General features: G+C 34.8%; 1 protein-coding gene across 1 annotated transcript in view; it reads right to left on the minus strand.

Moving 5' to 3' along the window:
- Window positions 1-15652, minus strand: part of LRP1B (LDL receptor related protein 1B) — a 2715774-nt gene that overhangs the window by 1322303 nt on the left and 1377819 nt on the right. Inside the window, exons 13-14 of the mRNA XM_053698264.1 lie at window positions 8375-8594; window positions 7506-7695 (exon numbers count right to left, since the gene is read on the minus strand). Of these exons, the coding sequence (XP_053554239.1) occupies window positions 7506-7695; window positions 8375-8594 (410 nt within the window). The remainder of the gene's footprint in view (window positions 1-7505; window positions 7696-8374; window positions 8595-15652) is intronic.

Below are 15652 nucleotides of genomic sequence, written 5' to 3' on the forward strand. Positions count from 1 at the left end.
AGATTATCCCCAGGACAGAAATTGAATTAAAGATTTAGTAAATAAACTGCAAATGAAAGCTTGTTAAGCTAGATTTTTTTATTTTTTTTCTTCATTGCCATTGGGAAGGAGCCATGTTTAAAGCAGGATTTATTAAGCGCATGATAAATAAACATCTCAAATTAAGACATTTTAAATTAGGGCAGAGTTAAAATTCTGAAAAAAACTAACAAGAAGCTGCACAATTATTTTTTAAAATAAATATTTTTGCTCAATCGGCTGTGTTCTGTAGCAAAGTGCATTAAAATTAGAAGATTTAAATAGTATCTGAACTAAAGTATATACAGGAAAAAAAATAATGCAAAAATTGTATAAAAAAGGGGTATTATGGATTTTTTAATATTGTTGTTTGCACTTAAAAAGACAGTAAACATCTTGGGCCAGATTACGAGTGGAGCGCAAAATTGCCCTTTCGCGAGTGCAATATTTTCCCACCACTCAGTAATACTAGTGCATTGCATGGGAGCTTTGCGCTCATGAGATTGTGCTTTCATATTATCTAATCATATTATCTAATAGGAGCCTCATTCTCATCCTGATAGAGAAGACAGAGAATCTAGCGCAGAGAAAGAGTTAAGTTGCACAGCGTTGGGCAGCATATTTAAAATATATATGTATATTAATATATAGTGCAAAAATGTTCTTTAAGCGGGTGAAGGATAAAACTAAAATCACAACTTGCATTAAAAATACATTCATGGGTCACAAATCAAAGGCAAAATGCAGCAAGATTTTGCCTTTGTTTTTTGACCCATGGATGTGTTTTTAACGCAAGTTGTGAAATAAAACATTTTGTTTTATCCGTCACCTGCTTAAAGAACATTTTTGCACTATTATCAATACCTGGCAGCAGGAACGGATTTTGGTGTTTGGATCCCTGGAACAGCTGATTGCTAAAGAATCTGGTAACTGGAGGACCGGATTGCTTCAACTGGGTCACGTGATTCCCCTCTCCTGCTTAGTATGATGCCAGAGTTCACAGTGATTGGCGGAGCGCATTGAGCGCTCTTGAATTTTACCTGGACACAAACTGAGCCCCATTCAGCAGAGGTGAGTCACTGAGGTCTGTGTGACCATATCAGCATGAGCTGCTTCTAAAACTCCCATAGTGCTGTATTACATTGTTGGGGTGTGGATGTTTGTCCTAACATTTGCACAGCATATTTGATTTTTCACTCCTGGCGTTTTGAGGGATTATAGGGACATTTGTTCAAGGATATATTCAAAGTCCTGATGACGCAGATCATGTTTCCAGAGATGTGGCTTACAGTTTATATTTATACTAAGCCTTAGGGGTCAATTTATGAAGCAGCAGATGCTGTTTCCGACCCACTCCTCTTCAGTTCCGCCTGAAGCGGAAGTTAAGAAGCAGCGGTCCTAAGACCGCTGCCCCTTAACTTGTCCGCCAACTCTGAGGTGGCGGACAGCAATCAGCTCGATCAAATACGATCGGGTTGATTGACACCCCCTGCTAGCGGCGGCAAATCTGCAGTTGGCAGTATTGCACCAGCAGTTCACAAGAACTGCTGATGCAATGATACATTTTTAATTTATCTATGTGCGGTGGACATGATACGCTACATTGTATAATGTCCATCTGCACAATAATACATTTACCCCTTAGTCTTCTTCGGATACTTTGTATATATTTTCTTAAAGGAGCAGTGAATACCTTTTTTGTTTCTGTATATTAATATATACATATTTATTTATGTGTTTATATTTGTATATACACATATTAACACATAAATATACATTTATATAAGCATATACATATATATTAACAGCTTAAAACACAGTCCACATAGACCACAATGCAATGTTTTTTTTTCTAACAACCCACATCTCCTCACTTTAACCCCTTATAACTGCTTTGTGCATTTATTTAAAAAAAATAAGATACTCATATATTATTATTTTTTTTAAAAGGAACTATACACTTTATTTTGAGGGCAAAATGTATGTATTTCCATAAACAAAATGGGCACAGTCTTTTTATATTTATACTTTTTGAGTCACCAGCTCCTACTGAGCATGTGCAAGAGGGTATATACATTTGTGATTGGCTGATGGCTGTCACATGATACAGTAGGAGAAAAATCTACTACTAAGTTCAGACTAAGTGCTATTGTGTTGTTTTTTTTATCATGCATGTGTTTATTATACTGTATTTACTAGTCCTTTAAAGCACCATTATTACTCTGCATTTTAAATTATTAGCAGAATTATTTTTTTTAAATGTAAAAGTTTTCTTTGGGTTCTATGTACGAAGCAGCGAAAGCTGCTCCAGAGCCCTTGCGGGGCAGGTTCGCATATGCAAGCCTGCTACCCGCAATGTAAGAAGCAGCAGTCATTAGAACGCTGCTTCTTACACCCTACACCACCTCTGAGGTGGCGAGGGAAAATCACAGAGAGCTTGCTCGCTCTCGGTGATTGACAGCCTCTTTAGTCATGCGATTGGTTGTGCGAATGAAGGGGTGGGCATTACACAATCCGATGAGTGTAATGATACATACAGGCAAGCGGACCAAGAGATGTCATAGCTATCTGCCAGTTATAGCCTCATATACATATACACTCATATACATTGTGAACTCTTCCACATGCTCCATATGAGTTGGTGCCCAAGAATGTGTGCATATAAAAAAAATTAGCACAAACTTATAATAGAAGAAAAATGGAAAGTTGCTTAAAATTGCATACTCTATCTTAATCATACCCTATCTTAATCATTTAATTTTGACTTTAGTGTTCCTTTAACGCTTTGAATCCCTTGGGCAAATGTATCTAAGGAGTCTGTTTCCATCTGCAATAAAATTAATACTAAAACTCCCTAAATAAAGGCAGGACATGTAGATAGCCAGCACAGTGCCACCAATAAGATTATAGCTACAAATCCCACTCTGAGGAACCTTAGACTTGCTATGTTTATTGCAGTGCAGAAATAGTTGTATAGCACACTTCGACTCTACATTCTCCTAGACAGCTCCCCATTTTGTCTTGTGGAAATCTGCTGCTTTTTGCAGTGTATGTGGGAAATCTTTGACAAAGGAGAGAATGTAAATTGATGTAGGTAATTATCAGTAGGTGGGTGATTATTTAGACAGTAGAGGATCTCTAAGAGTGAGATATAAGAAGCTAAAATAGAATGTTTTTACTGAATATCGTTAAAAAAAGAATTTCACTAAAAAGTTTATTATTTTCTACTTTCATTAGAATTACAATATATTACACATTTAAGAAAATCATACAAGAAATAAAACAAAAAATGTATTACTATGATTATTTTTCACAGGATTACAAAAAATGCAGTCAATGCATTGATAGGAGCAAATTTCTAGCATAAATAATAAATGATATACATGTATTGAAAGTTTATTACATTCCCTTTTCTTGATATTAATGCTAATTTGTATCAAATTAGTTTTGTCAATCTCTAGCTGCCAATGGCTTCAAGCTTGCCAGGACTTCAGATGTACTCTACTTGAGCGCAGGTGTGTTATTTTATTAAATTTTATTTAATTGTACTGATTAAACACACGTCTTAACTTTATTTTACAGGAACTAGAATTGGATACCCTTCAGATATCTTACACATTTAATAAATAATAAGTAATAATTCCAAATATTCACAAACAGTTTTTGCTTTAAATAAATAATGGTACTGTGTTATATTAAGGTTTAGAAGAATGCTCAAATTATTTAAAAAACAAGCAAACCTAACAATGATGTACATATCATGCTGTTAAATGGCTAACTAAAGGCGCATTTTCATTGAGTTATTAAAAATGGAGCAGTGAGCTACAGAAGTTTCAGAAATCTAAAAGTAGTTAAAAGATCCATTTTATTACTAGGTTTCCATTGAAATATTTTGTGCATTGCTTGTAGTTACTCCTTTCGTGTAGGTGTAAGTTAACATTGTGTAAACACTTGCATCCAACATTGGATTTCTCAAAAATCAAACCATAGCAACATAGTAACCCAACTTTACACTATAGAATTTACATTTAACGTCTGTGCTCCTTACCTGTGATTACCAAGTCTGGAGTATCATGACCGCCAGACATCGCTGAATGCATTTAACATTGCACAAGCAGTTCTAGTGAACTGCTTGTGCAATGCAGTATCCTGCAGATTCGCAGCCAATCGGTCGCTATCAGGGGGTGTCAATCAACCCGATCGGGCGGATTGATGTCCGCAGCCTCAGAAGTGGCGGACAAGTAAAGGAGCAGTGGTCTTAAAATCGCTGCTTCATACCTGCTGCTGTTTTCAGAGAGCCTGAAGACTCTCATGGAAACAGAGGCATCAGGGGCCATTTGGCCCTTGATAAATTGGCCCCAGGTGTAAATTTGCACTTTTTTGGCTTCTATTGGTTTCTATGGGACACATCATTGTTTTCGACAGCCAGACTATGGCTGCTGGTAATGATAGAAAATGCACCATAAGAAACTGATGAAAACTGTATTGGCAACTGTAGTGGCTTCCAACAGCAGTTTTTTCCTTTTGCTACCTTGCGAAAACTCAATTTTTAATAATTGGAAACAAGCCCTAAGAGGGAAGAGTTGTAAGCTTTCAGGAAATCAATATCTTCCTCAGAGACAGAAGATAAAAAACTTGCTGGCATGGTTGGAGCATTGTATTATAATATAGGTGTCTCTCTATCACATCCAGAACCCTGCATAGTGAGATAAACATTACTTACTAAAATTGACCTTTATAAAATTATCTGAAGAGACATGAGACTTATTAGATAATCTTGACAGACCGTAGGGCTTTAGATCATATGGTCCTCAGTGTCCTGAAAGATAACAACCTCTTCTCTTATTTATTTAAAGGTATTTAAATGTATCACCTGTACATCACTCTTTCTAGTTTTTTGGCAAAAAAAAAGTTTTCTTTTTTTTACATGTACCAATATATATTCATTTATTAGAAAAAACAGTTTATAGCAATCCAACAATGAGACCAAAAGCATTTCTTCTGAGGTTAAGATAAAAAACAAAATGTATTATCACATATTAAAAAGGTGGGCAGACTTCAAAGGGAAATGAGAAAAAAGAGTCTGACCGGTTTCGGTCTGACAGACCGTCCGTAGTCATAGACATAAAAATTAAGTACAGATGTACAATATTTAAAAGCAGTAAACCCCTTCTATTGGAGGTATCTGAACAATCTCATTAACCCTTTATAGTTAGATACAATAAGTTCATAAGAAACAGGATGATAAAGACAATGTGGCAAACGATCTTGTAAATCTTGTGATCATATGAATGTTTCAACTACTTTTTGATCCGCAACTTCTTCTGAGGTTTTTGAGACTAGGGGATGTGTAGAATGCAAGAGTAAATTTGTGATCTACCTGGTTGAATGTACAGTTTGCTCTCAGCAGTATATTGGTAGAACTACTAGAGAAGTGGGTAGTCGTATCAGAGAACATCTTTTCGTATATTACATATTACAGAGCTGTATCGGCTCTATCTAGGCACTTTCCAGAAGTCCATGGTGGAAATGTGAGTTCCTTTAGGTGGCAGGCTATTGAACAAGTCATCAGACTGCCTAGGGGTGGTGATAAATTTTAGATTTTGTGTAAACAAGATCTACTGGATACACAATTTGAATAGCCTGTCACCTAGGGGTTTTAATTTGGAATTTGACATCATCAACTATTGGCATAGATAGTTTGCTGTAGTATTTTTGAGTGATGCTTTTTGATTACTTTTCTGGGTGTGTCTTTGTGCTTTTTTTTGCATTTTTTGCATGTATACAAATATATACCAGAATATTTATGTTTATACACATATTTTTGATGGGTTGTTTTTGCTGATTATGCATGTGTTTCTGTATTTGGGCATGCTTAACATACAGACTTTAGATTTTGGGTTTGTATATATATATATATATATATATATATATATATACTTATCTTATTTGCTCATTAACTTATCTGTATGTTATTTATGTTGTTGAATTCTTGATATGTATATATATGGGTTGCTTGCTTATGTTCCCTTATATTTATATGTATTTATGTGTATATGTATATATATGCATATGTGTATCTATGCATATCTTTACATATGGTTGAGCCCTATGCATTGTGTTTTTGATATCCCTATGTCAATATAATGTATTCTAGATCGATTTTTACATCGTGTATTAACCTTCACTATCATTGCCTTGTAATTAGATTGCAGAATGAGTAGCATGTGTATATACAGGTTTTTAACACATATTCCCCACAATGTTTTTTGTTTTTATTTGGAATTGGTGTGTACCCATGTATACATATGCTCTTATGTATAAGTGTGTTTGTTATCTTTTTTACACTAATGTATTAATGTACATTTAAATATATGTATTTGTTTATCCAACATTTTGATGACTCTACATGAATGTTCCTATATATTTGTCAGTACTCCAAAAGGCATTGTTATGTGTTTAGCACCATATTTTGTAATATATTACAATATTTTGTTATATATTTTGCTCTATTTCTGTATCTTGTAGTCCTATTTGTTTTCATTTTAGTTTTGTCTTTATCATCCAGTTTCTGATGAACTTATTGTATCTAACTATAAAGGGTTAATGAGATTGTTCAGGTACCTCCAATAGGAGGGGTTTACTGCTTTTAAATATTGTACACCTGTGCTTCCTTTTTTATGTCTATGATTATGGTCTGTGAGACCGAAACCGGTCAGACTCTTTTTTTCTCATTTCCGTTTGTCTGGAGTCTGCCCTCCTTTTTAATATGTGATCAGTAAATTTTGTTTTTTATCTTGACCTCAGAAGACACGCTTTTGGTCTCATTCTTGGATTGTTATGAACTGTTTTTTCTATTATTTACCTTGGAGTACTTGGACACTTCATTGCCAATATGGGGCCTAATTGCCGTAGAGAGCTGCTATTCACACAGATGTTATGGATTTGCGATCCTGTGACATCATCTGAACTGAGGGTGTGCGATAAACAGTGGGATTTTGCAGTGCGAACCAGTTGGTCTAAGTACGTGGAAAGAGGGAGTGAGAGTTTTGCCTCTACGCCTCAAGAAGTCTCTAAGAGTGGACCTGATCAGCTACCTAGGACCCAGCCCTGCAGGTATATACACAGATACTTTGCCATTTCACATCCTCTCACACATTGGGGGATCTGGATTGCTATTTAGGGGTAGGAGAGGCTACGGCCTCAGTCCCCTTAGTTTCTGGACATTGCTTACACTTTCATTTGAGTAGAATTGACTATCTACATACTGCACACTGCATGTTGTGTTTTTGTAACGGCTTAGTTTAATATTCATCTATTGATTTATTATGTGTCACATACCAGGCCTTTATTCCATGTGGATTTTTGCTCTTGCTCTTATATTAATTTATTGAAACAATGCATAACTAAATCTATAAGATTTTCATAAAAATTTAACATTTTCCTTCATTTCACTTTTATACTGTAAAATTCTAAATATAGCATACCTTGCTGTTTCCTGGGATCATAAATTTGAAGGCCAAACAATGGGGGCCTTTCATGCCTTAGCAGAGTAACATTTTTAGTTCTTAAATCCAACTGGAATATGGATCCGGTTATGTAGTCAGTCCAAAAGATGTACTGTTCATGATGGGAGAGCCCAAAAGGATGATTTAACTCTTTACCACTACCTACTACCTGAAAAAAATAAAATATCAAGTGATAGTCAGATAACAATAATGCCTTAAGAATTGTTGTAAATGCCAAGCCACATATGAGGCTGTATTTTGCGTATATACAAAAAACATAAGTTAGATAAGGAATTCAGCTTTGACATAAAACTAATTACATCAAGTAATCTACTGGCTATTTGTTTTTGAATATTCTTGTTCCTTAACATTTAGTTCCTTCATCTGTTTTCTTTACCTCACTTCTTTGCTAACATTCATTCATGGGCTTAGTTTGGTGGCCGGGCAACAATCTTTTATTGGTTAGCACTATATTCCCTAAATAAATATATTTTTTTACTAACAATCCCTGGTTGTCTATTGATGGTGCATGAACCCCCCCCCATGCTTTTTTGGGAGTCATTTAACACATGAGTCAAATATGAGCTAAAATTCTCGGGAAGCAGTTTGGGGAGCTTTAGAATTTCCTATGTAAACGGAATTATAAAAACTAAATTCAACGTTGTATTCATTCTATCTCTCCATGTAGAAAATGTAGATTTCATTGTTTTTTTTGTTCTATTTTAATTATATTTCCCATTTAATATATAAAAATTAAAATGTAAAATATTGAATATTAAAATAAACCAAATAAAATCTTGTAGCAATCAACAAACATGACTTATTCACAAACAAAATGTTTCACTTACCTTTCTTTGGGTACCATTTAAAAAGATCTGTTCAATATGATCATAGTACGCATCACACCAGTACAATACACTGTTTTCATGGTCCAGTGATAACCCATTTGGCCATAACATCTTTGAAGTGACAAAAATCTGTCTATTATGACCATTCATCCATGCCTTTTCAATTCTTCCCATTCTGTCATCTATTTCATCTTCTTCCCAATCTGTCCAATACATCCACCTAAGAAAATAAGATTTGATTTATAAATGTCAATTTCATAATAATCGCAATGGTTCATTGAAAACATAGAATGTGGTTTGTTACATGTTCTCATATAGATTGAAGTGACCTATTAAAGAGGCACAACTGGTAGTATAAAGACAAACCATATTTAGCTAAATATATTACCTTATATAACAATGTAGTAGCATTTAAAGAAAATAAAAATGAAAGATGATTGGCAAGTCTTATTATCTATCATACACTTCACACACTATGCTACATACCAGAATGTGTAAATGAAATTACATTTTAAAAATGCACCTAACTGAATGTGTCTCACCAATGTACAGCAGTGTATTTAATTACATTCAGCAGCAAAACTACAGGGGGTGCAGAGTACACAACTGTGACAGGGACCTTGTTACTACACCATGGGGGGTGGGGGTTAAACAGTGTCACTATACAGTACCACTATAGACATTACGGGGGGGGGCTGGACCATGTCACAAACTACTGTGGTCACTCTATAAAGTCATCTCACTGGCAGATTACAGACTGTGTCACTAACTCACTATATACAGTACTGGTTGGTTAAACAGTGTCACTATATACAGTAATAGGGGGTCAGGCCATGTCACAGACTGTGGGCACAGGGTACCTCCTTTTGCAGACATGTAATCTGATTCACATTTTTTTTCTGTGTTAAATGTAAAAAAAAAGGGGGCCCTTCTTAGATTCTTGCACCTGGGCCCTGTGGTTTCTAGTTACGCCTCTGACTACATGACAACATATATAACTTCCTGAATTCTAAGCAGACATCACAACAAATAAGATACACATTAGTTTAATTGTACATTGATTAGTTAATCATTTTGGCTGGCTGATAGTCATTAAAATATCTGCTGAAAATGTTAACACAATTTGGCAGTTTACAAAGCTGTTTTGATTTAGCGCTAGCCAAATTACAGCAGTACAATATTTTGTTGTTACTTTTGAAGTTAATTGTGAGCATAAACTGGTCAGAATTTACATTATAATGTGGACTCTGATTTTTTATATAAAAAGATACATATGAAAATGTGAAAATATGATATTTTAAATCCTGGAAAATTATATATTAAAGTAAATATATAATATTGGCTTAAAACAAAACAAAACAAAAAAAAAAAACAATCCTGAATTACACATCATTTGACATAAGTGTAAATTAAATAGTGTAGTAAATATTTTAAGTAAGTGTATATATTTTGTAAGTCTATTGCAACTAAATCCATCACAGATGAAGATCTCAAGTACAAAACAAGCCTTTTATAAAATCAGATTATTGATACTAAGCAACAACACTCTAAAATGCTGTTTCTTTTAAAAAACTAACAAGTTGATAAACGGTAAATAAAATGGAGATACACTTAAAGGGACATTATACACTCATTTTTTCTTTGCATAAATGTTTTGTAGATAATCTATTTATATAGCCCATAAAGTTTTTTTTTTTTTAATTAATGTAAAGTTTTGCTTATTTTTAAATAACATTGCTCTGATTTTCAGACTCCTAACCAAGCCCCAAAGTTTTATGTGAATACGCTCGACTACCTACTCCAGCTTGCTCCTGTTTGTGTAAAGGGTCTTTTCATATGCAAAACAAGGGGGAGGGGGGGAGTGTCTTATTTGCCACTTGCAGTGGGCTTTCCAGCTACCTTTTCAACAGAGCCAAAGTGACAGCTTCTAAGTAAGTTTTTAAACAGTTTTATACTGGATTTTTATATCAGTATCTGTGCATATTATTCTTTATAGTAGTGTCTATTACATGCAGTTATATGAAAATGAGTGTATACTGTCCCTTTAACACCTGCCAGACATTTCTGTGCACTAGTAAAACAGGATAAGGAAGTATTTAAAAAATTGCCACAATACAAGCTGGAACCACTGTACACTAGCTGAATTGGACGCTGAACACTTTGCTGCTCAGTTTTTGCACTATCAATGCAAACTCAGATTTAAAATATGAAATTAAATATCAGTATTCAGAGCCACACATCAATAAGGCTGCAATATATATTTATCAAAGATCATACTAGCAAATGAACCATGAAACATCATCCTATGCAAATATTCTAAAAAAAATCTTGAGTTAACAAAATGCAAAGGATACTTTTAAATGTTCTTCAAAATGAACTCACTTATTTTTAACTAAATACAGAGTATATCAAGTTGTAATATGTGCGTTAACAGATGCACGTTAAAAGTTTACTTCTGACAGTGTTTGCGAGTGAGCAAAAGCGCTAAATAGTGCACCACTTGTAATCTGGCCCAGTATGCAGAAAGCTAGAATATTAAGTAGTTTTACACATGAATTATAGAACATAGAAATGGTCACATCACAGCCTAATGTATAACCCATTCTATATTGTAAATGGATTTTATATGAGCATAAAATACCAACCCAAGGGTTTCTAAACCCACCTCACTCAAATATTGCTTAACTTGAAAGGAAATAAAATTTTAGGTTTATTTTTGAGGAAAATAAAATGGTTTTATTAGTAGTCAAAGTGGATCTGCACTCTCACTATTTGGTAAATTAGCTACCAGGTTAACAGGAACAAATTTCATTTAACTAAAACTTAGAATTTACTGGATTTGTATAAACATAAAATTAATTTTATGATAAAATGAATTTGTGGGGCCTCAAACCCACAAGGGATGGGGCTATGGCAATGAAAATTATTTTCTTTTTGTTTTAAATAAATATATAAATCCAGTAAATGCTGAAGTCTAAGCTTTACATATATAACATAAATATTTTAAATACAATGTGCCTTTAAAGGGACACTCAATCAAAATTAAACTTTCATTATTCAAATAGAGCATGCAATTTTCAACAACTTTCCAATTTACTTCCATTAACAAAATGTGCACAGTCTTTTTATATTTAAACTTTTTGAGTCACCAGCTACTACTGAGCATGTTCAAGAATAAGTGTGTATGCATTTGTGAATGGCTGATGGCTGTCACATGGTATGTGTATGCATTTGTGATTGGCTGATGGCTGTCACATGGTACAGGGGGAGTGGAAAAAGACATAACTTTTAAAATTGTTAGAAAAAAATCTACTACTTATTTGAAGTTCAGACTAAGTGCTATTGCATTGTCTTGCTATCTTGCATTTGTTGATTATGCAAATCTACTGTGTTGACTGGTCCTTTAAGTAAAAATGTTATCAATTTATTTTATGATCTTGACCTGAAAAATAAGTTGAAAGTTTGTTTTAAAATGGGAAAAATCTAATATTAAAAAACAAAAAAGGTAAACATTCAAGTATGCATCTTTCTCTACCAATAAAATGCAGCAAGTAATAAATTATTCCAGGCAACATTCAATAAGCCAAAATAACATTTTTTTGTGTTGGATACTGGTTGCTTGCTGCTTGAAGCGCTTTATATTGCTGAAACATTTTTTTTTTTGCTAATAAAATGCTAACATTTCTATTTGGTTAGCTTTAGGGAAGGGACTTAATTAAATAAAATTCAATGAAAAAAAAAATCCTTTCTTTTAAAGGTAACATTACAGTTCTTGGTCAAACTTATAAATTAAAAGTTTATTTACTCACTCAAAGAATAACTAGTTAAATCTTATTTTTTACTCCACATAAACTTCAGTGGGCTTACTAGTTGTGTATATAAAAAGGAAATACATCATCTAGCGTTAGAAGAGGCATCCAGTATTTAACCTGTCCGTCTAGTATTTGAACTGGCTGTGCAGTAAAATATATGTAACCATACTAGACAATTAAAGAGGCAGTCTAGAAAATGTTTATTGTTTAAAATGGACACACATTAAAGAGACAGTCTACTCCAGAATTGTATTGATTAAAAATATAGATAATCCCTTTATTACCCATTCCCTATTGTTGCATAACCAATACTGTTATATTAATACACTTTTTACCTCTGTGATTACCTTGTTTCTAAGCCTCTGCAGACTGCCCCCTTATCTCATTTTTTTTTTTTTTACAGACATGCATTTTCGCCAATCAGTGCTGGCTCGTGAATACCTCCATGGGAGTGAGCACAATGGTATCTATATGACACACATAAACTAACTGTGTTTAACTGTGAAAAACTGTCAAAATGCACTGAGATAAGAGGCAGTTCAATAGCTTCGACATTAGCATATGATCCTACCTAGGTTCAGCTTTCCACAAAGAATACCAAGAGAGCAAAACAAATGTGATGACAATAGTAAATCAGAAAGTTGTTTAAAATTGTATGCCCTATCTCAATCATGAAAGTTTAATTTTGACTAGACTGTCCCTTTAACTAGCACTGTCTAGCAGTGAAAAACTGTCAAAATGCCCCTCCACAGTAGTTAGCACAGTGCTATCTTTATGACACACATGAAGTAATAGTGAGTAACTGTGAAAAACTGTCAAAATGCATATAAGAGATAAAAAGCGGCCTTCAACAGCCAGGGTCAGCTCCAAGGGGGGGCATTGGGGGCAATGTCCACCCAAATGGAATATTATACCCCCTCAAAAAATATTGATATGATCATACACTTTCAAAATAATAAATAAAATAATGAATTGTTATGTAATGCTGCATGCTGGGGGTGGAGTTAGCTGCTGAACTGTGAGGTTGCATCACAAATCTGCAAGGAGCTCTGTGTCTTAACATCTTATTTGGAATTGGAAGTTAATTAGAGACTTTTTGGACTTGTCTCTAACCCTATTAATTTTACCTAACTATCGTTAGTTACTCATTTTCTTAAACAATAGACCATGATAAGAATATGATTGTATCATATAAATTTAAGTCTTTATAGACTTATATTTATATGATACAATCATATTCTTATAGGTTCACAGTACATAGGTTGTATTAAGTAGCCTGATATCCGTTAGTTATTGCGAAACAGGTATAGCTAAATCTAAGTAACTGAAAATCTAGTATCCTCACTGTTATTGCAAACAAAGGGGTTAATTGCATTGGGGGTTTTGGGGTGCATGGCTGTTTAGGGGACATGATTGAGATTTGAGAATGAGTATAAGGGTTTTGGATCATGGTGATTAAGGGGTGAATTGTTTTTAAGGAGCTATTACACTGGGGGTCTCAAGTTTAATGGCTCCATTTTAGTGCACTGGATAGGATTTAGACTGCATTCTTTTACCTAGTGATTTAGCACATATTCTCCAAATGTTAATAGTGGGGGATAAGCCAGCCAGAAGCTACACTTTCCTGCAGAATATATAGGTCTGCTCTTATTTTGATTCTCATACATGCTTTGTAAATGTGTGCCCCCTCGTGAAAAAAAAATGCCCAGCCCCATTTAATTTGTTCTGGAACCGGTTCTGGCAACAGCTTAGAATTCAGTTTATGAGCATACTTAGATTTAGCTACTAAAAAGAATACCAAGAGAACAAAGCAGAAAATTGTAAGCCCTATCTGAATTATGAAATTTAAATGTTTACTTGGCTGTCCCTTTAACTGATTGGATCTAATCTGAGGCCTGATGTGGCATATATCTTATTGGGGCTGCAGGTAAAGGGCTCTTATTTGAGGTCTGATGTAAGTATAAAACTGATACTGACTGCAGGCAATGCAATTTCATATGGCTAACAGGACCTGTAGAGTAATGGATCTGATTTGGATGATTGTTCTGTACTTTTATGGAGAACTGCTGTCTACCCCAAAGGTGACATCATTGAAGATATTACATATTTCACATAAAGCACCAAAACCAAAATCTATGGTCAACTATTACAGAACAATGAGTCCTGACAATGCACTAAAAAGACTTCCAATGATATTACATTATCGCCAAGTACTGACACTACAGTAAAACCCTTTTCTAATGCTCAATACCCATCATTAGCCAAAAACACTAAACATAGCATTGTTTTCCTTGCTCTGCACTTTGTCACATAATACTCACATTGAACCTAAATATGTTAATGTTTGTTTGGGCACCACTAAGATTACGAGTGGAGTGCTAATTTTGCACTCTGGCTTGCGTGTTAACTTCGTTAAACAGAGGCTGGGATTGCTCTCATATTGACAGTAAAAAGGTAGTGCGAAGAACATTAGAATTTGAAATGTGTATAGTAAATACACAGTTAAACACTTTATTAAATATGAATATTGCATAAATATTATATGCACTTATATATACATATACAGGGAGTGCAGAATTATTAGGCAAATGAGTATTTTGACCACATCATCCTCTTTATGCATGTTGTCTTACTCCAAGCTGTATAGGCTTGAAAGCCTACTACCAATTAAGCATATTAGGTGATGTGCATCTCTGTAATGAGAAGGGGTGTGGTCTAATGACATCAACATCCTATATCAGGTGTGCATAATTATTAGGAAACTTCCTTTCCTTTGGCAAAATGGGTCAAAAGAAGGACTTGACAGGCTCAGAAAAGTCAAAAATAGTGAGATATCTTGCAGAGGGATGCAGCACTCTTAAAATTGCAAAGCTTCTGAAGCGTGATCATCGAACAATCAAGCGTTTCATTCAAAATAGTCAACAGGGTCGCAAGAAGCGTGTGGAAAAACCAAGGCGCAAAATAACTGCCCATGAACTGAGAAAAGTCAAGAATGCAGCTGCCAAGATGCCACTTGCCACCAGTTTGGCCATATTTCAGAGCTGCAACATCACTGGAGTGCCCAAAAGCACAAGGTGTGCAATACTCAGAGACATGGCCAAGGTAAGAAAGGCTGAAAGATGACCACCACTGAACAAGACACACAAGCTGAAACGTCAAGACTGGGCCAAGAAATATCTCAAGACTGATTTTTCTAAGGTTTTATGGACTGATGAAATGAGAGTGAGTCTTGATGGGCCAGATGGATGGGCCAGTGGCTGGATTGGTAAAGGGCAGAGAGCTCCAGTCCGACTCAGACGCCAGCAAGGTGGAGGTGGAGTACTGGTTTGGGCTGGTATCATCAAAGATGAGCTTGTGGGGCCTTTTCAGGTTGAGGATGGAGTCAAGCTCAACTCCCAGTCCTACTGCCAGTTTCTGGAAGACACCTTCTTCAAGCAGTGGTACAGGAAGAAGTCTGCATCCTTCA

This window comes from Bombina bombina, chromosome 1 (assembly GCF_027579735.1).
Source record: "Bombina bombina isolate aBomBom1 chromosome 1, aBomBom1.pri, whole genome shotgun sequence".
Taxonomy (NCBI): Eukaryota; Metazoa; Chordata; class Amphibia; order Anura; family Bombinatoridae; genus Bombina; species Bombina bombina.